General features: G+C 47.9%; 1 protein-coding gene across 3 annotated transcripts in view; it reads left to right on the top strand.

Moving 5' to 3' along the window:
* DCAF6 (DDB1 and CUL4 associated factor 6) overlaps window positions 1-26,560 on the top strand; it is a 413,552-nt gene that overhangs the window by 228,726 nt on the left and 158,266 nt on the right. For 2 of the 3 annotated variants that reach the window (XM_069944434.1, XM_069944435.1), the window contains exon 12: window positions 2,674-2,730. The exons of the other annotated variant lie outside the window; for it this stretch is intronic. In XM_069944434.1, the coding sequence (XP_069800535.1) occupies window positions 2,674-2,730 (57 nt within the window). The remainder of the gene's footprint in view (window positions 1-2,673; window positions 2,731-26,560) is intronic. 3 annotated transcript variants of the gene reach the window in all.

Here is a 26,560-nt window from a genome sequence, read left to right as displayed (position 1 = left end):
CCCGGTGTCCCTCCCCCAGCCACTGATTGGCTGAGCGATTTTATGGTGTTCAGTACAGACACACACACATATATATACATATACACATACATATATATATATATATATATATATATATACACACACACACACTAGAAAATGTACCCGGCGCTGCCCGGGTATAAAGTGTCAGTGTGTTAATTAGATTTGTTCTAAGGTGCCCAGGAGGCCAAGCTAAAGGTATTGTTTTATCAGTGGAATTAGTGTATACCTGTAGTACATAGTTGGAGGGGTTCTGTATACCTACAGTGTATACTTTTTAGGGGTCCCACATATCTGTAGTGCATAGATGGGGGGAGGGGGGGGCTGTATACCTGTAGTGTATAGTTGAGGGAGGTCCTGTATACCAGTAGTGTATAGTTGGGGGGGGGCTGTATACCTGTACTGTATAGTTTGGGAAGTCCTGTATGCCTGCAGTGTATAGTTTGTGAAGGTCCTGTATACCTGTACTGTATAGTTCGCGGGTCCTTTATACCTGTAGTAAATAGTTGGTGCTGTATACCTGTAATGTATAGTTGGTGGAGGATTTGTATACCTGTAGTTTATAGTTTGAGGGTCCTGGATACCTGAAGTATATAGTTGGTGGAGGTGCTGTATACCTGTAGTGTATAGTTTTGGGGTCCTGTATACCTGTAGTATATAGTTGGTGGAGGTCCCGTGCACCTGTAGTGTATAGTTTTGGGGTCCTGTAAGCCTTTAGTGTCCTATATACCTGCAGGGTCGTACCATTAGGCACCCATGGTCTGGTGCCTAGGGTAGCACCTTGCAGAGGGGCAGTACCCTCCCGTTCAGAAAATCTGGTGTCTTTTCGAGGGGGGGTATGGCAGTATTGGTCAGGTCTGGTATAGCGGTGTTATTTAGTCACAGTATGGTGGTATTGGTGAGGTCTGGTATGGCAGTGTTATCCAGTCACAGTATGGTGGTATTGGTCAGGTCTGGTATGGCAGTGTATCCAGTCACAGTATGGCGGTATTGGTCAGGTCTGGTATAGCGGTGTTATCCAGCACAGTATGGCGGTATTGGTCAGGTCTGGTATGGCAGTGTTATCCAGTCACAGTATGGCGGTATTGGTCAGGTCTGGTATGGAGGTGTTATCCAGTCACAGTATGGTGGTATTGGTCAGGTCTGGTGTGGCAGTGTTATACAGTCACAGTATGGCGGTATTGGTCAGGTCTGGTATGGAAGTGTTATCCAGTCACAGTATGGCAGTATTGGTCAGGTCTGGTGTGGCAGTGTTATCCAGTCACAGTATGGCGGTATTGGTCAGGGGTGTTATCCAGTCACAGTATGGTGGTATTGGTCAGGTCTGGTGTGGCAGTGTTATCCAGTCACAGTATGGCGGTATTGGTCAGGTCTGGTATGGAGGTGTTATCCAGTCACAGTATGGCAGTATTGGTCAGGTCTGGTGTGGCAGTGTTATCCAGCACAGTATGGTGGTATTGGTCAGGTCTGGTATGGCAGTGTTATTCAGTCACAATATGGCGGTATTGGTCAGGTCTGGTATAGTGGTGTTATCCAGTCACAGTGTGTCGGTATTGGTCAGGTCTGGTATGGCGGTGGTTATCCAGTCACAGTATGGCGGTATTGGTCAGGTCTGGTATGGCGGTGTTATACAGTCACGGTATGGCGGTATTGGTCAGGTCTGGTATGGCAGTGTTATCCAGTCACAGTATGGCGGTATTGGTCAGGTCTGGTATAGTGGTGTTAAATGTGACATGTGGAGCTATTATCTACCACTCCTGATGCTAATTGGTGAGTGAGGATGGGGCGTCTTCAGGTTTAGTGCTTAGGGCAGCAGCAATTGGTAATACTGCCCTGTATACATGTACTGTACTGTACACTCTTAAACCAAAGCAAGTTTTCCCATAAGAAATTATAGAAATGCAGACAATTGGTTCCACACCCCAAAAATAATGATTTATTATTGTGAATAACATGTAAAACAGATGAAACAAACAATGAGAAGCAGCAGAATATGTGATATTATAAGTTAGTGTACAGTAATGGAGAGGATGGGAAACACAAGGGCGGAGAGAGACTGCAGGGAGCAGGAAGGAATGAGCAGGACACATGTGGGCACACTATAGCAGCACTCTCTGTCCGGGGAGAGAGGGGTTACAGCTATGGAGAGATTACCCCCACAGTCCTGTCCCCTGATGTAAGCCCCAGCCTGAAGTGGATCTGCTATGATGGAGGGTGAGGGAGACTTCCTGGGTCAGAGTACAGGGCTGTAGACCCCGCTATGCAGACCATGCCCTTCCCCCACTCCCCCTCCCACCCAGTACAGGGAGCTCTTACACCAAAGCAATGCTCTTACACCAAGTCACTATTTTGAAAAACTGTGAGCTCTTAAACCAAAACGCTCTTAAACCAAGATACCACTGTATATACACACACACTATATATATATACACACAGACTCACACGTTTCTGCTTCTTTTTCTTGTTTATGGGACTTCTCCAGTAATAAATGATTGTGAAGCCAATGTTTGGATTCTTTTCTGCAGTTTGAGCAGAGATGGGCTCTTCTTATCTGTATATTGTTATAGATCCGGAATCTTCCGCTCCGCTCTCTCTGTGCAGCACATTGTTGTAAGATTTCTTGTGTCTGAATTGTCCTTCTCCTCCTTTCAGATTCTGCTTGTAGGATTAGCACAGAGCTTGGATCCATGTCCCTGGCAGAGAGACGGGGTGCGTGGCCGTATATACAGTACCGTATACGTGTGCTGCACTAGCTTACAGCTTTATGTGCTTATCTCAGAGCTGCAGTTATGGGGATCCTTGCCCAGCTATCCAAAATCTGCCGTACAATTCACAGAAATCCAAAAATGTAGCATGCAGAAAATGCAAAAACAACACAAAACCCATAACTGCTGCTTAAAGTGACTCTGTCCCCACCCCCACCCCCTTTTTTGCATTCTGACTTTTCTACCCAGGTGTAATGGGTAAATTAACCAGTTTTCACACCTTATTTTGTACCATACGTCATGGTGCAACCGGGGCGGGGCTTCTCGACCAAAGATCTACTTAACCCCACCCATAACAGCACAGTAGACCCCGCCCTCTGTGGTGTCATAGCAGTCTAGGCCCCACCCCTTGACGGCCATTGGAATGGGCTCGCCTAAAGGTCTAGGCCCCACCCCTTCTAGGTCAGCCCATACCAATGGCCACTGAGGGGTCAGGGCCTATGTGGTGATGACATCACAGAGGGGCAGGGCCTATGATGGTGATGTTGGGAGGGCCAAATGGTGCCCACAGCTATGTAACCCTGCCCAGGTAGCACAATCCGCAGATCCCAGAATATCGCTTTTTACTGGAACAAGCACCATGACGTATGATATAAAATAAGGTATGAAAACTGCAACGTTCACCCCTTACACCTGTGCAGGGACGTCATACTGCAAATAGGGGGACACTGTCACTTTAAAGTCTCCCTGTCGTTATAACTTTCAAAATCTAAAACAACAGTAGATGTGATATTAAGCAAGTTTTCAATATAAATTCATGATTTACTTTTAGTATTTTTTAGTTATCTTAGCGAACACGGCACTTCCTGTTTTCTGACTCTTTGAGAAGAAAAAAAGAGTCAAGAAACAGGACGCCCTGTGTTTCCCAGGTCGTCTGAGCGCTCACAGAGAGAAGGCAGTCATGTGATTGCTGGACACATTGAGCTGTGACTCTCTGTACTGGCCGCAATTCCTGTGTTTAGTGTCTTATTTTTTAACCAGCACAGTCAGATAATCTGCCATCAAGAGACTGGACCTGGATACAGTAAGTATAGCTGTTATATAGCAGTCAGGAGACTGGACCTGGATACAGCAAGTATAGCTGTTATATAGCAGTCAGGAGACTGGACCTGGATACAGTAAGTATAACTGTTATATAGCTGCCTTCAGGAGACTGGACCTGGATACAGTAAGTATAGCTGGTATATAGCAGTCAGGAGACTGGACCTGGATACAGTAAGTATAGCTGGTATATAGCAGTCAGGAGACTGGACCTGGATACAGTAAGTATAGCTGTTATATAGCTGCCTTCAGTAGACTGGACCTGGATACAGTAAGTATAGCTGGTATATAGCAGTCAGGAGACTGGACCTGGATACAGTAAGTATAGCTGGTATATAGCAGCCTTCAGGAGACTGGACCTGGATACAGTAAGTATAGCTGGTATATAGCAGCCTTCAGGAGACTGGACCTGTATACAGTAAGTATAGCTGGTATATAGCAGTCAGGAGACTGGACCTGGATACAGTAAGTATAGCTGTTATAAAGCTGCCTTCAGGAGACCGGACCTGGATACAGTAAGTATAGCTGGTATATAGCTGCCTTCAGGAGACTGGACCTGGATTTCTGGTAAGTTCAGCGTTGTTTTACAGCATGATAACAACAAAAAAATTACTGTATATTGCAAAATTGCTTTATTTCCAATCTACTGTTGATTTAGATATTGAACATTATAACAAGAGTGACCCTTTAAGAATACCAATGTGATAGAATAACTATAAATCGCAAAGCAGTGGAGTGGAGCATGGCTTCTAATAGTGTCTGTATGGCTTGGTGTGTCTAGAGATTAAAGGGGAAGGTTAGACGACGAGTCAAAGCTGCTGATAGCCCCCTATAGTGCCCGGGGTGCTGAGGAGGAAGGTATGTCTGTTACCGCTAAGCTGCTGATAGCCCCCTACAGTGCCCGGGGTGCTGAGGAGGAAGGTATATCAGCAGCTTAGCGGTAACAGACATACCTTCCTCCTCAGTGTCCCGGGCACTATAGGGGGCTATCAGCATCTTAGAGGTAACAGACATACCTTCCTCCTCAGTGTCCCGGGGGCTATCAGCAGCTTAGAGGTAACAGACATACCTTCCTCCTCAGTGTCCCGGGCACTCAGGGCCGCTTCTGCCATGAGGCGGAATGAGTATTCCGCCTCAGGCGGCACATTCTGGGGTCCCTTTAGGGGTGGCAACTTCTGCCCTGTCATCTGACTCCCGCTGCCCGCTCAGGTGTCCCCCTTTCCGCATCCCTAGAAGCTGCAGCTCTGCAGCTTCTAGGGATGCACTGCCGCCAGACTCGGGGCCCTCGGTGACAGGAGAAGACGCCCCCACTCACACTGTAATCCTCTCTTCTGTACTGTACGGCATCCGCTGGGTGACAGGCCCCTCCCCCAGGCCAGGTCACAATGCTGTACAACAGAGAGCGTATATGGCGCTGTGACCTGGCCTGGGGGAGGGGCCTGTGTGGCGTCTTCTCCTGTCACCGAGGGAAAGGAGAAGCGGTGGATCCCGGTCCGGATGGTGAGGAGGGGAGCAGGTGGGGGCCCTCAGGTTTTGCCGGGACTGTCCTGATTCTGACGAGACAGCCCTGGCAAAACCATGTCCTGGGAAGCTCCGCCCCCTGCCGCGGGAAGCCCCGCCCCCTGCCGAGCGCGAGTGATGTCACCCATGCAGAGCGGGAGAGGAGTCCCTGGAAGACTAGAGGGTCCATACTGGTGAGGTGAGTATGGCTTTTTTTTGTTTTAAATACAGATGAAGGGGCTAGTGGTATGATGATGAAGGCACAGGAGGAGGATGAAGGGAGAAGTAGTATGATGATGAAGGCACAGGAGGAGGATGAAGGGAGAAGTAGTATGATGATGGAGGGGCAGGAGGAGGATGAAAGGAGAAGTAGTATGATGATGGAAGGGCAGGAGGAGGATGAAGGGAGAAGTAGTATGATGATGGAAGGGCAGGAGGATGAGAGGGGTTATACTATGATGATGGAAGGGCAGGAGGATGAGAGGGGTAGTAGTATGATGATGGAAGGGTAGGAGGATGAGGGGGGTTGTACTATGATGATGAAAGGGCAGAAGGATGAGCGGGTAGTAGTATGATGATGGAAGGGCGGAAGGATGAGAGGGGTAGTTTGTTAGTATGATGATGGAAGGGCAGGAGGATGAGAGGGGTAGTAGTATGATGATGAAAGGGCAGAAGGATGAGAGGGGTAGTAGTATGATGATGGAAGGGCGGAAGGATGAGAGGGGTAGTAGTATGATGATGGAAGGGCAGGATGATGAGAGGGGTAGTAGTATGATGATGGAAGGGCAGGAGGATGAGAGGGGTTGTACTATGATGATGAAAGGGTGGAAGGATGAGAGGGGTAGTAGTATGATGATGAAAGGGCAGAAGGATGAGAGGGGTTATACTATGATGATGGAAGGGCAGGAGGATGAGAGGGGTTGTACTATGATGATGAAAGGGCAGAAGGATGAGAGGGGTAGTAGTATGATGATGAAAGGGCAGAAGGATGAGAGGGGTAGTAGTATGATGATGGAAGGGCAGGAGGATGAGAGGGGTTATACTATGATGATGAAAGGGCGGAAGGATGAGAGGGGTAGTAGTATGATGATGGAAGGGCAGGAGGATGAGAGGGGTAGTAGTATGATGATGGAGGGTCTGGAGGATAAAGGTGGGGGTAGTAGTATGATGATAGGGCAGGAGGATGAAGGGGGGGGGAGTAGTATGATGGTGGAGGGGGAAGGAGGATGAAGGGGGGAGTAGTATGATGATATGGGTAAGGTGGTCTCTGAGGCTAACAGTATTATTGAGGGTCTGAAGCTGGCAGTATTAGGCAGTCTGAGACCTATACTATTTGGGGGTCTCTAACACTTGGCTCCCCATATGTCACCACCATTAAGACTGGCACTTATACATGCTCCTCTGCAGTATCATGTTACTTCTTCGAGCGGAGAGCGGCGGCTGCGGAGGAGCGCACGCTCTCCCATAGACGGGCTATGGGACAGTGAGACAGGCGGGATCCTGCGGCGGAGAGTTCCACCGCGGAATGCCACCTGTTTTACTCAGTGTGAACATACCCTTAGTGTATGCACTTCTGTTATATAGTTCTGTATGCACTGTTGGTATGTAGTTATATATGCAATGTTCACTGCTGGTATATAGTTGTGTTTGCGGGGAAAGGGGCGCAGTTTCAATTTTCGCCTCAGGCAGCATAGAACCTAGAATCGGCCCTGCGGGCACTATAGGGGGCTATCAGCAGCTTAGAGGTAACAGACATACCTTCCTCCTCAGTGTCCCGGGCACTATAGGGGGCTATCAGCAGCATAGAGGTAACAGACATACCTTCCTCCTCAGTGTCCCGGGCACTATAGGGGGCTATCAGCAGCTTAGAGGTAACAGACATACCTTCCTCCTCAGTGTCCCGGGGGCTATCAGCAGCTTAGAGGTAACAGACATACCTTTCTCCTCAGTGTCCCGGGCACTATAGGGGGCTATCAGCAGCTTAGAGGTAACAGACATACCTTCCTCCTCAGTGTCCCGGGGGCTATCAGCAGCTTAGAGGTAACAGACATACCCTTTCTCCTCAGTGACCCAGACACTATAGGGGGCTATCAGCAGCTTAGAGGTAACAGACATACCTTCCTCCTCAGTGTCCCGGGGGCTATCAGCAGCTTAGAGGTAACAGACATACCTTTCTCCTCAGTGTCCCGGGGGCTATCAGCAGCTTAGAGGTAACAGACATACCTTTCTCCTCAGTGTCCCGGGCACTATAGGGGGCTATCAGCAGCTTAGAGGTAACAGACATACCTTCCTCCTCAGTGTCCCGGGGGCTATCAGCAGCTTAGAGGTAACAGACATACCTTTCTCCTCAGTGTCCCGGGGGCTATCAGCAGCTTAGAGGTAACAGACATACCCTTTCTCCTCAGTGACCCAGACACTATAGGGGGCTATCAGCAGCTTAGAGGTAACAGACATAGCCCCCTATAGTGCTCGGGACACTGAGGAGGAAGGTATGTCTGTTACCTCTATGCTGCTGATAGCCCCCTATAGTGCTCGGGACACTGAGGAGGAAGGTATGTCTGTTACCTCTATGCTGCTGATAGCCCCCGGGACACTGACGAGGAAGGTATGTCTGTTACCGCTAAGCTGCTGATAGCCCCCGGGACACTGAGGAGGAAGGTATGTCTGTTACCTCTAAGCTGCTGATAGCCCCCTATAGTGTCCGGGACACTGAGGAGAAAGGTATGTCTGTTACCTCTAAGCTGCTGATAGCCCCCGGGACACTGAGGAGAAAGGTATGTCTGTTACCTCTAAGCTGCTGATAGCCCCCTATAGTGCCCGGGACACTGAGGAGGAAGGTATGTCTGTTACCTCTAAGCTGCTGATAGCCCCCGGGGTGCTGAGGAGGAAGGTATGTCTGTTACCTCTAAGCTGCTGATAGCCCCCTATAGTGCCCGGGACACTGAGGAGGAAGGTATGTCTGTTACCTCTATGCTGCTGATAGCCCCCTATAGTGCTCGGGACACTGAGGAGGAAGGTATGTCTGTTACCTCTATGCTGCTGATAGCCCCCGGGACACTGACGAGGAAGGTATGTCTGTTACCTCTAAGCTGCTGATAGCCCCCGGGACACTGAGGAGAAAGGTATGTCTGTTACCTCTAAGCTGCTGATAGCCCCCGGGACACTGAGGAGAAAGGTATGTCTGTTACCTCTAAGCTGCTGATAGCCCCCTATAGTGCCCGGGACACTGAGGAGGAAGGTATGTCTGTTACCTCTCACCTGCTGATAGCCCCCTATAGTGCCTGGGACACTGAGGAGGAAGGTATGTCTGTTACCTCTAAGCTGCTGATAGCCCCCTATAGTGCCCGGGACACTGAGGAGGAAGGTATGTCTGTTACCTCTAAGCTGCTGATAGCCCCCTATAGTGCCCGGGGTGCTGAGGAGGAAGGTATGTCTGTTACCTCTAAGCTGCTGATAGCCCCCTATAGTGCCCGGGACACTGAGGAGGAAGGTATGTCTGTTACCTCTAAGCTGCTGATAGCCCCCTATAGTGCCCGGGACACTGAGGAGGAAGGTATGTCTGTTACCGCTAAGCTGCTGATAGCCCCCGGGACACTGAGGAGGAAGGTATGTCTGTTATGTCTGTTAGTTGGTGTAATCTTTGGAAGCACCATTAGGAGCACTGTACCGGCCTCACAGCGTCATCCGGCCCGCTCTATTGATTATCATTAGAAAGAGGTGTCTGGATGACGCTATGGGGGTGGGGGCAGTGCTCTTCCGGCCTACCAACTGTGCAGGACTGGTGCTGAGGGGTAAGATAAGACACATAACTCCACCCTCAACTTCCCGGGTGCTATATGGGGCTATTGGCAGGTTAGATTCCCCTTTAAAGCTCCATGTGTGCCTACAACGTTACAGTAAGTGACAATAATGGGGCAGGGCCGCTAATATCAGGGGCATGTTCATATTGTACTACTTCTGCCCTCTGACCCACACCGATATAAACTTTTCAACTTGCTGAGCAACTGAAAAAAAGCTAACATGGTGGTCCTGATGCAAGAACGGCCTTGGCTGACCTTTGTCTGGTAAAGGTTGGTCAGCCCTTTTATAGCAGTATCTATGTGTATATGTGGCATATATATGTGTATGTAGATGATGGCGGCATGTGGGAGGGGCGCCAGCCCCCCCTAGTACACAGCTGATTGTAGGGAGAGCTGGTTGGCGCCGTGTGTCCCGAGAGACACAGAAGATGAGCGGAGCTGGCACAGCGGGGGGAGCAGCATGGATGCATCGAAGACTGCCAGGTCGCTGTATACTGGAGCTCTATTAGACTGAGGAGACCAGCTAATAATGGGTTAATGGATGGCACATGCTGTGTCACTCAGGGTTATCACCAGTGGATTAATGCTAGTACTTCTACTACAGCCCAGTATACAACTGTGTATAATAGCTCATGACTTATTACCAATCCCTAATACTTATTCTCCCCTCACCCCCCAACCTCTTACATCGACACCCGACAACTTAGAGACCCTGCACAGTCATCACTGCCTCCCATCTCTTCTCTCTCCTGTCCTAATCTGGACGCCCTCAAAACCACGCATGACAAGCTGACCCCCCACACCTCAGACGGCCACAACCCTGGCACACACACCTAGAACTCCTTTTCTTCTACGGTCTTCTAGGTGATCTGAACGTCTCCATTATAAATCCAAGTGACGGGTACCCTGACATACTCTAATCCAGTGGGCAAAACCCATATGTATAACCACTAGAATTCCTGCTCTATATACACTGATGTTTCCTAATGGGTAACTGCAGGACACAAAGCCATGAGGGTGCACCTTATTCTATAGATGACGTATAGCTCTCCCTGGCCCCAACCACGGTGGCGGTCCGCTTATAAGTGCCCAGGAGAAAAGAAAAGAAGAAAGAAAATGTCATAACGTGACAAAAGGAAAGGCACAAAAAACACCCATAAACCACATGTAAAAATCAGCAGCGATATATAAATGTACACTTGAACAGTCTTAGTTCCAACGCGTTTCTACCGTTCTAATATAACAGATTCATCAGGGAACCATATGGCACTCATACCTAGATGTGCCCTTAAGCCATTCACTGCTGTTATCAAATATAATCTCTCAAAAAATAGTCCAATAAGATATTATTGTTATATTCTTTTCCGATACTAAAGATAACTCGTGATATGGGAAGTGGTGGAAGTGGGTTACTACCCCGAGACAGTAAGGATGACGATATTATCACCTCCAGGTAGCACACACACAAGGGGACATATACTATGCTCGTAACTGGTGAGATACCAATAGGCTATGGACACCAAATCTATCCCCCCAAATAGAGCCAGTCCCCAAGGTCAAGGCAGGAGCACAAAGCAGCAATAGATGGCGGCTCCCAGGAGCAGGGCCCATCACTTCCTTAGAGGTCTGTCATCCCCCCACAATATGATTCTAGGGGCAGGCTATTTATATATCTGATCTTCTGGGATGTCATCCCGTGATATGACTTCCCTGACACCAGTATGTAAGAAATCGAGAAGGGCCAGAGGTAGCTATGAGTGCTCCATATGATGGTGGAGCCCCGGGACTATCATGATAATCTGGAGACCAGACAGGTGCCACTGATTGGCTTCTGGTGTGCCGCACCTCACATCCAGACGCTGGAACTGCATCTCCGTTCCATCTGGTGGAAGTTGGATAGACCTAATAGACCGGCGTACTATCTGGATGTGCGTTCGGCTGATGACGTACGTAAATCAGTCAGTGGAATGCAACATGCGCAGTCTGCGGGTCACAGATGAAGAATCCCCATAAGTAAGTACGATGTAGGGGATTCAGATGTCCAGAAACTAGATGATGTCCCTCAATGAAGACTAACACTCAGGTTAGTAATAAAAGCAATATACTGACATCCGGGTGACAGGATTATATCAGGACCAGAAATTAGGAAGGGAGATGGGCAAGGGACCAAAAAGGATAGAGGAGGATAAGGGAGATACAGGGGGGGGGGGGATATAATGCATTGTTGGTGTCAGGGGCGTAGCTAGGGGTTCAGCCTAGGGGGGGGCAAGTGAGTCTGAGTGGGCCCCCGACCGGTTATGTTACTCATAGGGAACCTCAGTAGGTGACACGGATATCTATCTATCTATCTATCTCCTATCTATCTATCTCCTATCTATCTATCTCCTATCTATCTATCTATCTCCTACTATCTATCTATCTATCTATCTATCTATCTATCTATCTATCTATCTATCTCCTATCTATCTATCTCCTATCTATCTATCTCCTATCTATCTATCTCCTATCTATCTATCTATCTATCTATCTATCTATCTATCTATCTATCTCCTATCTATCTATCTCCTATCTATCTATCTCCTATCTATCTATCTATCTATCTATCTATCTATCTATCTATCTATCTATCTATCTATCTCCTATCTATCTATCTCCTATCTATCTATCTCCTATCTATCTATCTATCTCCTATCTATCTATCTATCTATCTCCTATCTATCTCCTATCTATCTCCTATCTATCTATCTCCTATCTATCTATCTATCTATCTATCTATCTATCTATCTCCTATCTATCTATCTCCTATCTATCTATCTCCTATCTATCTATCTATCTATCTATCTATCTATCTCCTATCTATCTCCTATCTATCTATCTCCTATCTATCTATCTATCTATCTATCTATCTCCTATCTATCTATCTCCTATCTATCTATCTCCTATCTATCTATCTCCTATCTATCTATCTATCTATCTCCTATCTATCTATCTATCTCCTATCTATCTATCTATCTATCTATCTATCTCCTATCTATCTCCTATCTATCTATCTATCTCCTATCTATCTATCTCCTATCTATCTATCTATCTATCTATCTCCTATCTATCTATCTCCTATCTATCTATCTCCTATCTATCTATCTATCTATCTATCTCCTATCTATCTATCTCCTATCTATCTATCTCCTATCTATCTCCTATCTATCTATCTCCTATCTATCTATCTATCTATCTATCTATCTATCTATCTATCTATATATCTATCTATCTATCTATCTCCTATCTATCTATCTCCTATCTATCTATCTCCTATCTATCTATCTCCTACCTATCTATCTCCTACCTATCTATCTCCTATCTATCTATCTCCTATCTATCTATCTCCTATCTATCTATCTATCTCCTATCTATCTATCTCCTATCTATCTATCTATCTATCTATCTATCTCCTATCTATCTCCTATCTATCTATCTATCTATCTATATCCTATCTATCTATCTCCTATCTATCGATCTCCGATCTATCGCCTATCAAATTCAAAAAAGCTTTATTGGCAGGTCCAAAATAAACATTTAGCATTGCCAAAGCAACAGAGTATAATAGATGGAGTGTGGGGGAGAGGGGGGGGGGTCATGTGGGGAGCAGGGTGGATATGGGGTAAGGGGCAGGATTGGGGGATAATAGGGCGTATAACAGTCCATGGTATCCTATAATCCTCTCAGCCGGTGGCAGGTGGAGACATACTGGGCCGCTACTTCCATGGTGGCCTCCTCTTCCCCCAGCAGAATGTGGAGTTTCCTCTCCTCATCTATGGAGGTGAAGTCCTGGATGATGGTGGAGAGTCTCTGGAAGTAGGTGACCCTGGTGGATGATGGTGGAGAGTCTCTGGAAGTAGGTGACCCTGGTGGATGATGGTGGAGAGTCTCTGGAAGTAGGTGACCCTGGTGGATGATGGTGGAGAGTCTCTGGAAGTAGGTGACCCTGGGGGATGATGGTGGAGAGTCTCTGGAAGTAGGTGTCCCTGGTGGATGATGGTGGAGAGTCTCTGGAAGTAGGTGACCCTGGTGGATGAGTATTTGCTGCAGTGTAGCAAGAAGTGGGCCTCATCCTCCAGGTCTCCCTGCTCGCAGTGCCGGCACAGTCGGCTCTCCCGCGGCTTGTATGTCTGTCTGTGCCGCCCCGTCTCTATCTCCAGGCTGTGGGCGCTCAGTCTATAGAGGCTTAGGATCTGCCTGTGTTTGGGGTGGTGCAGCCTCTCCAGGTATGGCGCCATGGTGTAGTCTCTCTGTAGTGACTGGTAGATGGTGAGTTTCTGGGAGTTACTTATTTCTCTCCTCCATTCCTCTGTATATTGCCCCTGGTATGTCTCTATCGCCCCTTTTATTTGGGCTTTTGTCAGGGCATGTTGTGGGGTTTGGCAGGACTGGTGGTGGATGCCCTGTTGGGGGGCACATTGGGCTCCATGGCTCAGGGAGGCTTTGTGGTGATAGGAGTCTGGGTTGCTTCTCTGTAAGTGCGCCCAGAATGAGAGCGCCCTCTTCTGTACCTGAAACCATAGTGGGAACCTGCCCAACTCTGCCCGACACGCCATGTTGGAGGTGCTGCGATGGACCTGGAGGAGGTACTTGCAGAACTCCAGATGAAAGGTCTCTGTTGGGCTTGGATCCCATTTTGACTGGTCTGGGTAAGTGGCCGGACCCCAAACCTTACTGCCATAAAGCAGGATTGGGGCAATGACGCCATCAAAGATTTTTAGCCAGACCCTCACTGGTGCTTTCAGGTGGTACAGTCGCTTTCGTATGGCATAGAAGGTTCTGCTGGCTTTTCCTTTGAGGACCTCTATTGCAAACTTGAAGCTCCTGATTGGTTAAGCTCCAGGCCCAGGTATGTGTAGCTGCTGGTGTTCTCCAGTACTGACCCTTTTAGTGTGAAGGAGGAGGAGATGGAGGCTTTTTTCTGACCCTTCCTCTGGAACACCATGACTTTGGTCTTCTTAGAGTTGATGGGTAGTGCCCATGTATTGCTGAATTTCTCCAGGACTGACAGGCTGTCTTGGAGCCCACTCTCTGTGGGGGACAGCAGCAGGAGGTCATCAGCGTACAGTAGGAACTTCACCTCACGGTCATGCAGGAGGAGGCCGGGGGCTGAGGAGTCCTCCAGAGCTGCAGCCAGTTCGTTGATGTAGATGTTGAAGAGCGTTGGGCTCAGGCTGCAGCCCTGTCTGACTCCTCGGCCCTGCTGGAAACAAGCTGTCCTCTTGCCGTTCACCTTCACGCTGCATTGGTTCCCAGTGTATGAGCTCTTGATGACATCATACGTCCTCCCTCCTATCCCACTCTGCAGGAGTTTCAGGAATAGGCCCGGGTGCCACACGGAGTCAAACGCCTTCCTAAAGTCCACAAAACAGGAGAAGATCTTGCCCCGTTTGGTGTTGTGGACGTGGGTCTTGATAAGGCTGTGCAGGGTGTAGATGTGGTCGGTGGTGCGGTGGTTCGGCATGAAACCGGCTTGACTTTTACTGAGGACCTCATGCTGTGTGAGGAAGGTGAGGACTCTTCTGTATATGATACTGAGGACCTGATGCTGTGTGAGGAAGGTGAGGACTCTTCTGTGGATGATAGTGAGGACCTCATACTGTGTGAGGAAGGTGAGGACTCTTCTGTATATGATACTGAGGACCTGATGCTGTGTGAGGAAGGTGAGGACTATTCTGTGGATGATACTGAGGACCTGATGCTGTGTGAGGAAGGTGAGGACTCTTCTGTATATGATACTGAGGACCTGATGCTGTGTGAGGAAGGTGAGGACTCTTCTGTGGATGATACTGAGGACCTCATGCTGTGTGAGGAAGGTGAGGACTCTTCTGTGGATGATACTGAGGACCTCATGCTGTGTGAGGAAGGTGAGGACTCTTCTGTATATGATACTGAGGACCTGATGCTGTGTGAGGAAGGTGAGGACTCTTCTGTGGATGATACTGAGGACCTGATGCTGTGTGAGGAAGGTGAGGACTCTTCTGTGGATGATACTGAGGACCTCATGCTGTGTGAGGAAGGTGAGGACTCTTCTGTGGATGATACTGAGGACCTGATGCTGTGTGAGGAAGGTGAGGACTCTTCTGTATATGATACTGAGGACCTGATGCTGTGTGAGGAAGGTGAGGACTCTTCTGTGGATGATACTGAGGACCTCATGCTGTGTGAGGAAGGTGAGGACTCTTCTGTATATGATACTGAGGACCTGATGCTGTGTGAGGAAGGTGAGGACTCTTCTGTATATGATACTGAGGACCTGATGCTGTGTGAGGAAGGTGAGGACTATTCTGTATATGATACTGAGGACCTCATACTGTGTGAGGAAGGTGAGGACTCTTCTGTATATGATACTGAGGACCTCATGCTGTGTGAGGAAGGTGAGGACTCTTCTGTATATGATACTGAGGACCTGATGCTGTGTGAGGAAGGTGAGGACTCTTCTGTGGATGATACTGAGGACCTGATGCTGTGTGAGGAAGGTGAGGACTCTTCTGTGGATGATACTGAGGACCTGATGCTGTGTGAGGAAGGTGAGGACTCTTCTGTGGATGATACTGAGGACCTGATGCTGTGTGAGGAAGGTGAGGACTCTTCTGTGGATGATACTGAGGACCTCATGCTGTGTGAGGAAGGTGAGGACTCTTCTGTATATGATACTGAGGACCTGATGCTGTGTGAGGAAGGTGAGGACTCTTCTGTGGATGATACTGAGGACCTGATGCTGTGTGAGGAAGGTGAGGACTCTTCTGTTGATGATACTGAGGACCTCATACTGTGTGAGGAAGGTGAGGACTCTTCTGTGGATGATACTGAGGACCTGATGCTGTGTGAGGAAGGTGAGGACTCTTCTGTTGATGATACTGAGGACCTCATGCTGTGTGAGGAAGGTGAGGACTCTTCTGTATATGATACTGAGGACCTGATGCTGTGTGAGGAAGGTGAGGACTCTTCTGTGGATGATACTGAGGACCTCATACTGTGTGAGGAAGGTGAGGACTCTTCTGTATATGATACTGAAGACCTCATACTGTGTGAGGAAGGTGAGGACTCTTCTGTGGATGATACTGAGGACCTGATGCTGTGTGAGGAAGGTGAGGACTCTTCTGTATATGATACTGAAGACCTCATACTGTGTGAGGAAGGTGAGGACTCTTCTGTTGATGATACTGAGGACCTGATGCTGTGTGAGGAAGGTGAGGACTCTTCTGTGGATGATACTGAGGACCTGATGCTGTGTGAGGAAGGTGAGGACTCTTCTGTGGATGATAGTGAGGACTCTTCTGTTGATGATGCCGCTGAATAGCTTTCCCAGAGTGCTGCTCACACAGATCCCACGGTAGTTCGCTGGGTCGTATTTGTCCCCACTTTTATGGATGGGGGTTATGAGGCCTCGGTTCCAGTCTTGTGGGAAGTGTCCGGAGCTCAGGACAAGGGTGAACAGTTTGGCCAGTGCAGCGTGGATGTCTGGCGGGCTGTATTTCAGCATCTCGGGCGGGATGCCGTCAGCACCACTGGCCTTTCTGCCTCTGAGTAGAGTGATGTTCTCCTGTATTTCCTGTGTGGTGATCGGCCGGTCCAGGGGGGTCTGGAAGTCCTTGATTGCCTCTTCCATGTGCCTCAGTTTTGTGGTGATTTCTTTCTGTTCCTGGGTTTGCTCTTCTTCAGGGATGTTTTTGTAGAGGTCCCTAAAGTAGTTGAGCCAGATGGTGCCATTTTGGATATGGAGAGAGTTTTTCTTGGGCTTTGTGCCGATATGATGCCAGGTCTCCCAGAATGAGTTGTCCTGGAGGGAGTCCTCCAGCTGGTGGATCTTGTGGGAGAGGTAGCTCTGTTTTTTCTCTCTGAGGGTGCGCTTGTATTTCCTCTGTAGGGTGTCATAGGCTTCCCTCGCAGTCCTGTCATTGGGGTCTCTGTGCTTTTTGTTTGAGGCGGTCCTTAGGGAGTGACGTAGGGCCTTGCATTCCTTGTCAAACCATTTCTGGGAGTCTTTATTAGAGGGTCTCTTGACGCTGGTTTGTTCAAGGTCTGCTAGTTCTGCCATTGTGTACAGGATCTTGTTAAAGTCCTTCACTGCCAGAGTGACCCCTTGTTGGCTTGGCTGATAGGGAGTGCTGTGAAAGTTTTCGAGCATCTCTTTGATTTCCACTCGATCGGTCGCGTTCCTGTATTTAGTGGCAGATTGTCTGCGCCACTTGAAGGATGGTGGCAGGTTGTAGAGACCCGTCTGGCAGGGCTGTGTGGATGCTCTCTTGGTGGATCTCATGTACAGCAGGATCTGGTTATGGTCTGAGAGGTGTGTGTCCGGGGTGACTATGAAGGCGTTGATGTTTTGGGGGTCTGCGTCTGTGATGGCATAGTCCACCACACTGTTGCCCACGTGGGAGTTTACCGTGAATCGCCCTAAACAGTCGTCCCTGATACGCCCGTTCATGATGTACAGTCCCAGGCTCCGGCACAGGTTCAGCAGTTTTTTCCCACTCTTGTTAACAGTCCTGTCATAGCTGTTCCGTACTGTCTGTGTGGGGTCTGAGTAGTAGTCGCCGCCTAGGATATATGTGTTGCCATCGGAGGTGACATAGTCCTTTTCCACACCTGTCCTGGCGTTGAGGTCTCCGCAGATCAGCACCCGGCCCTGGCACTGGAATTGGGCAGCCTCATTTTGTAGGACCTCATAGATGTCTGGGTTGTGGTAGGGGGACTCAGCTGGCGGGATGTATATAGCACACAGGTAGATGTCATACTGTGAAGCGAGGATGGAGCTGCTTATTTTTATCCAGATGTGGTTGTCCCCCCGTCTGACTGCTGTCATGTGATCTTTCAGCTCTTCCTTGTACCAGATCATTATGCCCCCTGAGCGCCGGCCCTGTTTGGTACTTTTGTTTTTCTGGGCAGGGACAGAGAATTCCTTGTAGCCCATGGGTGCCAGGGACTCATCCTCTGCCCGGGTCCAGGTCTCCAAGAGGATTTGTATGTCAACAGTTTTTAGTTTTTCTTTGAAGTCTGGATCACTGGTTTTGGATCCAAAGGCTGAGGAAGTTAATCCTTGGATATTCCAGCTACTGATGATGAGGGACGTCATTGTCAGTCGCTATACCTTGTAATGAGTTGCTTTTTCATCGGACGTGGCAGCTTGTGTTAGAGGGGTCACATTAGTTTCTTACATAGTGTGCTGAGCAGGTTCCTTATCTCTGCCATGCTGCTGCCCTCTGTTGTAGAGTGCTGCCATTGTGGGGCCGCTGTTTTCCTCCACCTCTGCCATCGCTGGGGACTGGGTCTGGGGTAGTTGCCTTCTGTGTTTTCATCGGACGTGGCAGCTTGTGTTAGAGGGGTCACATTAGTTTCTTACATAGTGTGCTGAGCAGGTTCCTTATCTCCGCCATGTTGCTGCCCTCTGTTGTAGAGTGCTGCCATTGTGGGGCCGCTGTTTTCCTCCACCTCTGCCATCGCTGGGGACTGGGTCTGGGGTAGTTGCCTTCTGTGTTTCGGCGTCTGTTTCCAGGACTTTGGCTTGGTTGGGGTCTCTGGGGTCTTTCTAGTACTATGTTCTTAAATTCTTTTGCCAGTTTGCTTACTCCTTGTTTGTCCAGGTGTTTGGTGTCATACAGGTGTTGGGGTGTGATATCCCGGTGTACAGCCAGTTTAGTGTTGGGTATTGAGGAGATACTGGCGGCCAGCTCTGCGTTAATCTGCTCGGTTACACGGTGGGATACGTCTTGTCTTGGGAGCAGGGCAGACAGGATTATTTGTGACCTGGGGAATCTTTGTTGGGTGGCTTTGGCTAGCTGTGTAAGTCTTTCTGCAGTCTTCTCCTGCTGCAGGTCATTTGTGCCGGTGTGTAGGATGAGGTGTTTGGGGTCGGTAAAATAGGGGTTATTGATCACTTCTGCTGCTTGTGATATTGTCGAGCAGCGGATTTTTGTGACCAGTTTCCCTGGGAAGAGTCTCTGTGTGTTGAGATACTTCCCGTTGGAGTCTATGAGTAGCACGATGTCCGGGCCTGGTGGTTTATTGGTGTCAGGTGTTCTCTGTATCCGGGGGGTTTCTGGGGTGTCAGTCGGGTTGTTCTCCTGTGTTAGGGGGGGTTCTTTGAGTTTTGTCACTGTGATTGGGGGTGGGGTCCTTGTGTTTGTCGCTGGTCTCTCTTGTCTTCCTTGCGGGGGGTGGATTGTTTATTACGGCATATGTTGGTACATTTCTAGTGGTCTTATCTGCATTTTGTGGGTATCCCTCCAGGTTTTGGGGCAGATGTAGTCTTTTTAGTTTGGTTATCTCCTCTCTGAGCTGCTCATTTTCTTGTCTCAGTGAGTTAAGGGAGGCCTGGATATCGTGCATGGCCGCACTGTGCTCACACTTCAGCCTGGCCATCTCTTCCTTCATCTGCTCGCTGCTATTTATGGGGCTTTGGTCTTTCTGTAAATCTTCCCTGAATTTATGAAAGTCTTTCTAGTACTGAGAGGCATTCTGTCAGTGTCTGTAGAGATGGGTGTGAGGTAATTGGTTCTGAGGTGTGAGGTGGGGGGAGAGCTGGGGCATTGGGGTGTGAGGTACTTGGGCCTGGTTCCGAGGTGTGAGGTGGGGGGAGAGCTGGGGCATTGGGGTGTGAGGTACTTGGGCCTGGTTCCCAGCTGTGAGGTGCGGTGAGAGCTGGGGCATTGGGGTGTGAGGTACTTGGGCCTGGTTCCCAGCTGTGAGGTGGGGGGAGAGCTGGGGCATTGGGGTGTGAGGTACTTGGGCCTGGTTCCCAGCTGTGAGGTGGGGGGAGAGCTGGGGCATTGGGGTGTGAGGTACTTGGGCCTGGTTCCCAGCTGTGAGGTGCGGTGAGAGCTGGGGCATTGGGGTGTGAGGTACTTGGGCCTGGTTCCCAGCTGTGAGGTGGGGGGAGAGCTGGGGCATTGGGGTGTGAGGTACTTGGGCCTGGTTCCCAGCTGTGAGGTGCGGTGAGAGCTGGGGCATTGGGGTGTGAGGTACTTGGGCCTGGTTCCGAGCTGTGAGGTGGGGTGAGAGCTGGGGCATTGGGGTGTGAGGTACTTGGGCCTGGTTCCGAGCTGTGAGGTGGGGTGAGAGCTGGGGCATTGGGGTGTGAGGTACTTGGGCCTGGTTCCGAGGAGTGAGGTGGGGTGAGAGCTGGGGCATTGGGGTGTGAGGTACTTGGGCCTGGTTCCGAGGAGTGAGGTGGGGGGAGAGCTGGGGCATTGGGGTGTGAGGTACTTGGGCCTGGTTCCCAGCTGTGAGGTGGGGGGAGAGCTGGGGCATTGGGGTGTGAGGTACTTGGGCCTGGTTCCCAGCTGTGAGGTGCGGTGAGAGCTGGGGCATTGGGGTGTGAGGTACTTGGGCCTGGTTCCCAGCTGTGAGGTGGGGGGAGAGCTGGGGCATTGGGGTGTGAGGTACTTGGGCCTGGTTCCGAGCTGTGAGGTGGGGTGAGAGCTGGGGCATTGGGGTGTGAGGTACTTGGGCCTGGTTCCGAGGTGTGAGGTGGGGGGAGAGCTGGGGCATTGGGGTGTGAGGTACTTGGGCCTGGTTCCGAGCTGTGAGGTGGGGGGAGAGCTGGGGCATTGGGGTGTGGGGTACTTGGGCCTGGTTCCCAGCTGTGAGGTGGGGGGAGAGCTGGGGCATTGGGGTGTGAGGTACTTGGGCCTGGTTCTGAGCTGTGAGGTGGGGGGAGAGCTGGGGCATTTGGGGTGTGAGGTACTTGGGCCTGGTTCCAAGCTGTGAGGTGGGGGGAGAGCTGGGGCATTGGGGTGTGAGGTACTTGGGCCTGGTTCCGAGCTGTGAGGTGGGGTGAGAGCTGGGGCATTGGGGTGTGAGGTACTTGGGCCTGGTTCCCAGCTGTGAGGTGGGGGGAGAGCTGGGGCATTGGGGTGTGAGGTACTTGGGCCTGGTTCCGAGCTGTGAGGTGGGGGGAGAGCTGGGGCATTGGGGTGTGAGGTACTTGGGCCTGGTTCCCAGCTGTGAGGTGGGGGGAGAGCTGGGGCATTGGGGTGTGAGGTACTTGGGCCTGGTTCCCAGCTGTGAGGTGCGGTGAGAGCTGGGGCATTTGGGGTGTGAGGTACTTGGGCCTGGTTCCAAGCTGTGAGGTGGGGGGAGAGCTGGGGCATTGGGGTGTGAGGTACTTGGGCCTGGTTCCGAGCTGTGAGGTGGGGTGAGAGCTGGGGCATTGGGGTGTGAGGTACTTGGGCCTGGTTCCCAGCTGTGAGGTGGGGGGAGAGCTGGGGCATTGGGGTGTGAGGTACTTGGGCCTGGTTCCGAGCTGTGAGGTGGGGGGAGAGCTGGGGCATTGGGGTGTGAGGTACTTGGGCCTGGTTCCGAGGAGTGAGGTGGGGGGAGAGCTGGGGCATTGGGGTGTGAGGTACTTGGGCCTGGTTCCCAGCTGTGAGGTGGGGGGAGAGCTGGGGCATGGCTGCTCTTCTTGGTGGGATTATTTATGGTTGTCACTGGCTTTACTTGTTGCTTTATGTGGGGGAAGGCAACCTGGAATTCTTCTCATTTACTTTCAATTCCTTGTACCATGATGGTTCCATTATTGTAGATGTTAATGGTGAGGGCGGTTTCTCCATCTGTATCTCTTATTCTAATCTGCTTCCCGCTATTCCACCTTTTGTGATGTTCTTGTAGTGGTCACACAGGGCGTCAGACCAGGCACTATGGCGTTCTGTATAGAATAATACCTTTGTTTTCACCCTCTGATTATCATAGTCCACAAACAGCTGCTCTGGGCTCTGCATTATCTGGGCCTTCTTTATGGCTTTCTTGGCCTCCTTAGACCTGGCTGTCTCCGGGAATGTTATCTCCGACACCTCTGACCCCCGGCTGCCCAGCGCTGCCATTCCACTCTCCTGCATTCCACAATGCTCACAATTGCTTGTAATGTTATTTGCTTGATTATGTTTAAATAATACTTTCTTCCTTTAGCTATGTGTGATGTTATATACAGTCTATTCAGATCTTGCAGTGTGATGGAGGAGGCCCTTACCTTGGGCTGCTGTGTGGCTGGGCTCCTCTCAGGTGTGGCTGGCCTCCTCTCAGGTGTGGCTGGGCTCCCCTCAGGTGTGGCTGGCCTCCTCTCAGGTGTGGCTGGGCTCCTCTCAGGTGTGGCTGGGCTCCTCTCAGGTGTGGCTGGGCTCCTCTCAGGTGTGGCTGGGCTCCTCTCAGGTGTGGCTGGGCTCCTCTCAGGTGTGGCTGGGCTCCTCTCAGGTGTGGCTGGGCTCCCCTCAGGTGTGGCTGGGCTCCCCTCAGGTGTGGCTGGGCTCCCCTCAGGTGTGGCTGGGCTCCCCTCAGGTGTGGCTGGGCTCCCCTCAGGTGTGGCTGGCCTCCTCTCAGGTGTGGCTGGGCTCCCCTCAGGTGTGGCTGGCCTCCTCTCAGGTGTGGCTGGGCTCCTCTCAGGTGTGGCTGGGCTCCTCTCAGGTGTGGCTGGGCTCCTCTCAGGTGTGGCTGGGCTCCTCTCAGGTGTGGCTGGGCTCCTCTCAGGTGTGGCTGGGCTCCTCTCAGGTGTGGCTGGGCTCCTCTCAGGTGTGGCTGGGCTCCTCTCAGGTGTGGCTGGGCTCCCCTCAGGTGTGGCTGGGCTCCTCTCAGGTGTGGCTGGGCTCCTCTCAGGTGTGGCTGGGCTCCCCTCAGGTGTGGCTGGGCTCCCCTCAGGTGTGGCTGGGCTCCCCTCAGGTGTGGCTGGGCTCCCCTCAGGTGTGGCTGGGCTCCCCTCAGGTGTGGCTGGGCTCCTCTCAGGTGTGGCTGGGCTCCTCTCAGGTGTGGCTGGGCTCCTCTCCTCTGCTGTTCCTCTGTATAGTCTCCTGTGCAGTCCTGGGCTGTTTTCAGGTTTTATCTTTTCTTTGGTTGTTTTGTTGTTTTAGTTTAGAAATCCTTTAAATTTTCATGTAGTGGGTCTTGTCTTGTGGTCCTATATTCAAGATTTCCTAGAAGTGTCCTCCAAATTGCTCATTACAAGGTATAATCTTATGTTGACTCAGGAGCTCATCTTCAGAGATGCTTCCTCCTCGGTGTCTGGCTGCTATCTATCTATCTATCTATCTATCTATCTATCTATCTATCTATCTATCTCCTATCTATCTATCTATCTATCTATCTATCTCCTATCTATCTTCTATCTATCTCCTATCTATCTATCTATCTATCTATCTCCTATCTATCTATCTATCTATCTATCTATCTATCTATCTATCTATCTCCTATCTATCTTCTATCTATCTCCTATCTATCTATCTATCTATCTATCTATCTATCTATCTATCTATCTCCTATCTATCTATCTATCTATCTATCTATCTCCTATCTATCTATCTATCTATCTATCTATCTCCTATCTATCTCCTATCTATCTCCTATCTATCTCCTATCTATCTCCTATCTATCTATCTCCTATCTATCTCCTATCTATCTCCTATCTATCTATCTATCTATCTATCTATCTATCTATCTCCTATCTATCTATCTATCTATCTATCTATCTATCTCCTATCTATCTATCTATCTATCTATCTATCTCCTATCTATCTATCTATCTATCTATCTATCTCCTATCTATCTATCTATCTCCTATCTATCTCCTATCTATCTATCTCCTATCTATCTATCTCCTATCTATCTATCTATCTATCTATCTCTCTATCTATCTATCTATCTCCTATCTATCTATCTATCTATCTATCTATCTCCTATCTATCTATCTATCTATCATCTATCTATCTCCTATCTATCTATCTATCTCCTATCTATCTCCTATCTATCTATCTATCTATCTATCTATCTATCTATCTATCTATCTATCTCCTATCTATCTATCTCCTATCTATCTCCTATCTATCTATCTCCTATCTATCTATCTATCTATCTATCTATCTATCTCCTATCTATCTCCTATCTATCTCCTATCTATCTATCTCCTATCTATCTCCTATCTATCTATCTATCTCCTATCTATCTCCTATCTATCTATCTCCTATCTATCTATCTATCTATCATCTATCTATCTCCTATCTATCTATCTATCTCCTATCTATCTCCTATCTATCTATCTATCTATCTATCTATCTATCTATCTATCTATCTCCTATCTATCTATCTCCTATCTATCTCCTATCTATCTATCTCCTATCTATCTATCTATCTATCTATCTATCTATCTATCTCCTATCTATCTCCTATCTATCTATCTCCTATCTATCTCCTATCTATCTATCTATCTCCTATCTATCTCCTATCTATCTATCTCCTATCTATCTATCTATCTCCTATCTATCTCCTATCTATCTATCTATCTCCTATCTATCTCCTATCTATCTCCTATCTATCTCCTATCTATCTATCTATCTATCTATCTATCTATCTATCTATCTATCTATCTCCTATCTATCTCCTATCTATCTCCTATCTATCTCCTATCTATCTATCTATCTATCTATCTCCTATCTATCTATCTCCTATCTATCTATCTATCTCCTATCTATCTATCTATCTATCTATCTATCTCCTATCTATCTCCTATCTATCTATCTCCTATCTATCTATCTATCTATCTCCTATCTATCTATCTATCTATCTATCTATCTATCTATCTATCTCATATCTCCTATCTATCTATCTATCTCCTATCTATCTATCTATCTCCTATCTATCTATCTATCTCCTATCTATCTATCTATCTCCTATCTATCTCTCTATCTATCTATCTATCTCCTATCTATCTATCTCCTATCTATCTCCTATCTATCTATCTATCTATCTATTTATCTATCTCCTATCTATCTATCTATCTATCTATCTATCTATCTATCTTCTATCTATCTCCTATCTATCTATCTATCTATCTATCTATCTATCTCCTATCCATCTATCTATCTATCTCCTATCTATCTATCTCCTATCTATCTATCTCATATCTCCTATCTATCTATCTATCTATCTCCTATCTATCTATCTATCTATCTATCTATCTCCTATCTATCTCCTATCTATCTATCTATCTATCTATCTCCTATCTATCTATCTCCTATCTATCTATCTATCTATTTATCTATCTCCTATCTATCTATCTATCTATCTATCTATCTTCTATCTATCTCCTATCTATCTATCTATCTCCTATCTATCTATCTATCTCCTATCTATCTATCTCCTATCTATCTATCTATCTATCTATCTATCTATCTATCTATCTCCTATCTATCTATCTATCTATCTCCTATCTATCTCCTATCTATCTATCTCCTATCTATCTATCTATCTATCTATCTATCTCCTATCTATCTATCTCCTATCTATCTATCTCCTATCTATCTATCTATCTATCTATCTATCTATCTCCTATCTATCTATCTCCTATCTATCTATCTCCTATCTATCTATCTCCTATCTATCTCCTATCTATCTTCTATATCTATCTATCTATCTATCTCTCTCCTATCTATCTATCTATCTATCTATCTATCTATCTATCTATCTATCTCTCTCCTATCTATCTATCTATCTATCTATCTATCTATCTCCTATCTATCTATCTCCTATCTATCTATCTATCTATCTATCTATCTCCTATATATCTATCTATCTCCTATCTATCTATCTATCTATCTATCTATCTCCTATCTATCTATCTATCTATCTATCTATCTCCTATCTATCTATCTATCTCCTATCTATCTCCTATCTATCTATCTATCTATCTATCTATCTATCTCATATCTCCTATCTATCTATCTATCTATCTATCTATCTATCTATCTATCTATCTATCTCCTATCTATCTATCTATCTCCTATCTATCTCCTATCTATCTATCTATCTATCTATCTATCTATCTATCTATCTCCTATCTATCTATCTCCTATCTATCTATCTATCTATTTATCTATCTCCTATCTATCTATCTATCTATCTATCTCATATCTCCTATCTATCTATCTATCTATCTCCTATCTATCTATCTATCTCCTATCTATCTATCTATCTATCTCCTATCTATCTATCTCCTATCTATCTCCTATCTATCTATCTATCTATCTATCTATCTATCTATCTTCTATCTATCTCCTATCTATCTATCTCCTATCTATCTCCTATCTATCTATCTATCTATTTATCTATCTCCTATCTATCTATCTATCTATCTATCTATCTATCTATCTATCTTCTATCTATCTCCTATCTATCTATCTATCTATCTATCTCCTATCTATCTATCTCCTATCTATCTATCTATCTATCTATCTCCTATCTATCTATCTATCTATCTATCTATCTATCTATCTCCTATCTATCTATCTATCTCCTATCTATCTATCTCCTATCTATCTATCTATCTATCTATCTATCTATCTATCTCCTATCTATCTATCTCCTATCTATCTATCTCCTATCTATCTATCTCCTATCTATCTATCTATCTATCTA

Source organism: Dendropsophus ebraccatus, chromosome 11, assembly GCF_027789765.1.
Source record: "Dendropsophus ebraccatus isolate aDenEbr1 chromosome 11, aDenEbr1.pat, whole genome shotgun sequence".
NCBI lineage: Eukaryota > Metazoa > Chordata > Amphibia > Anura > Hylidae > Dendropsophus > Dendropsophus ebraccatus.
This window is presented reverse-complemented; position numbering and strand designations above follow the sequence as displayed.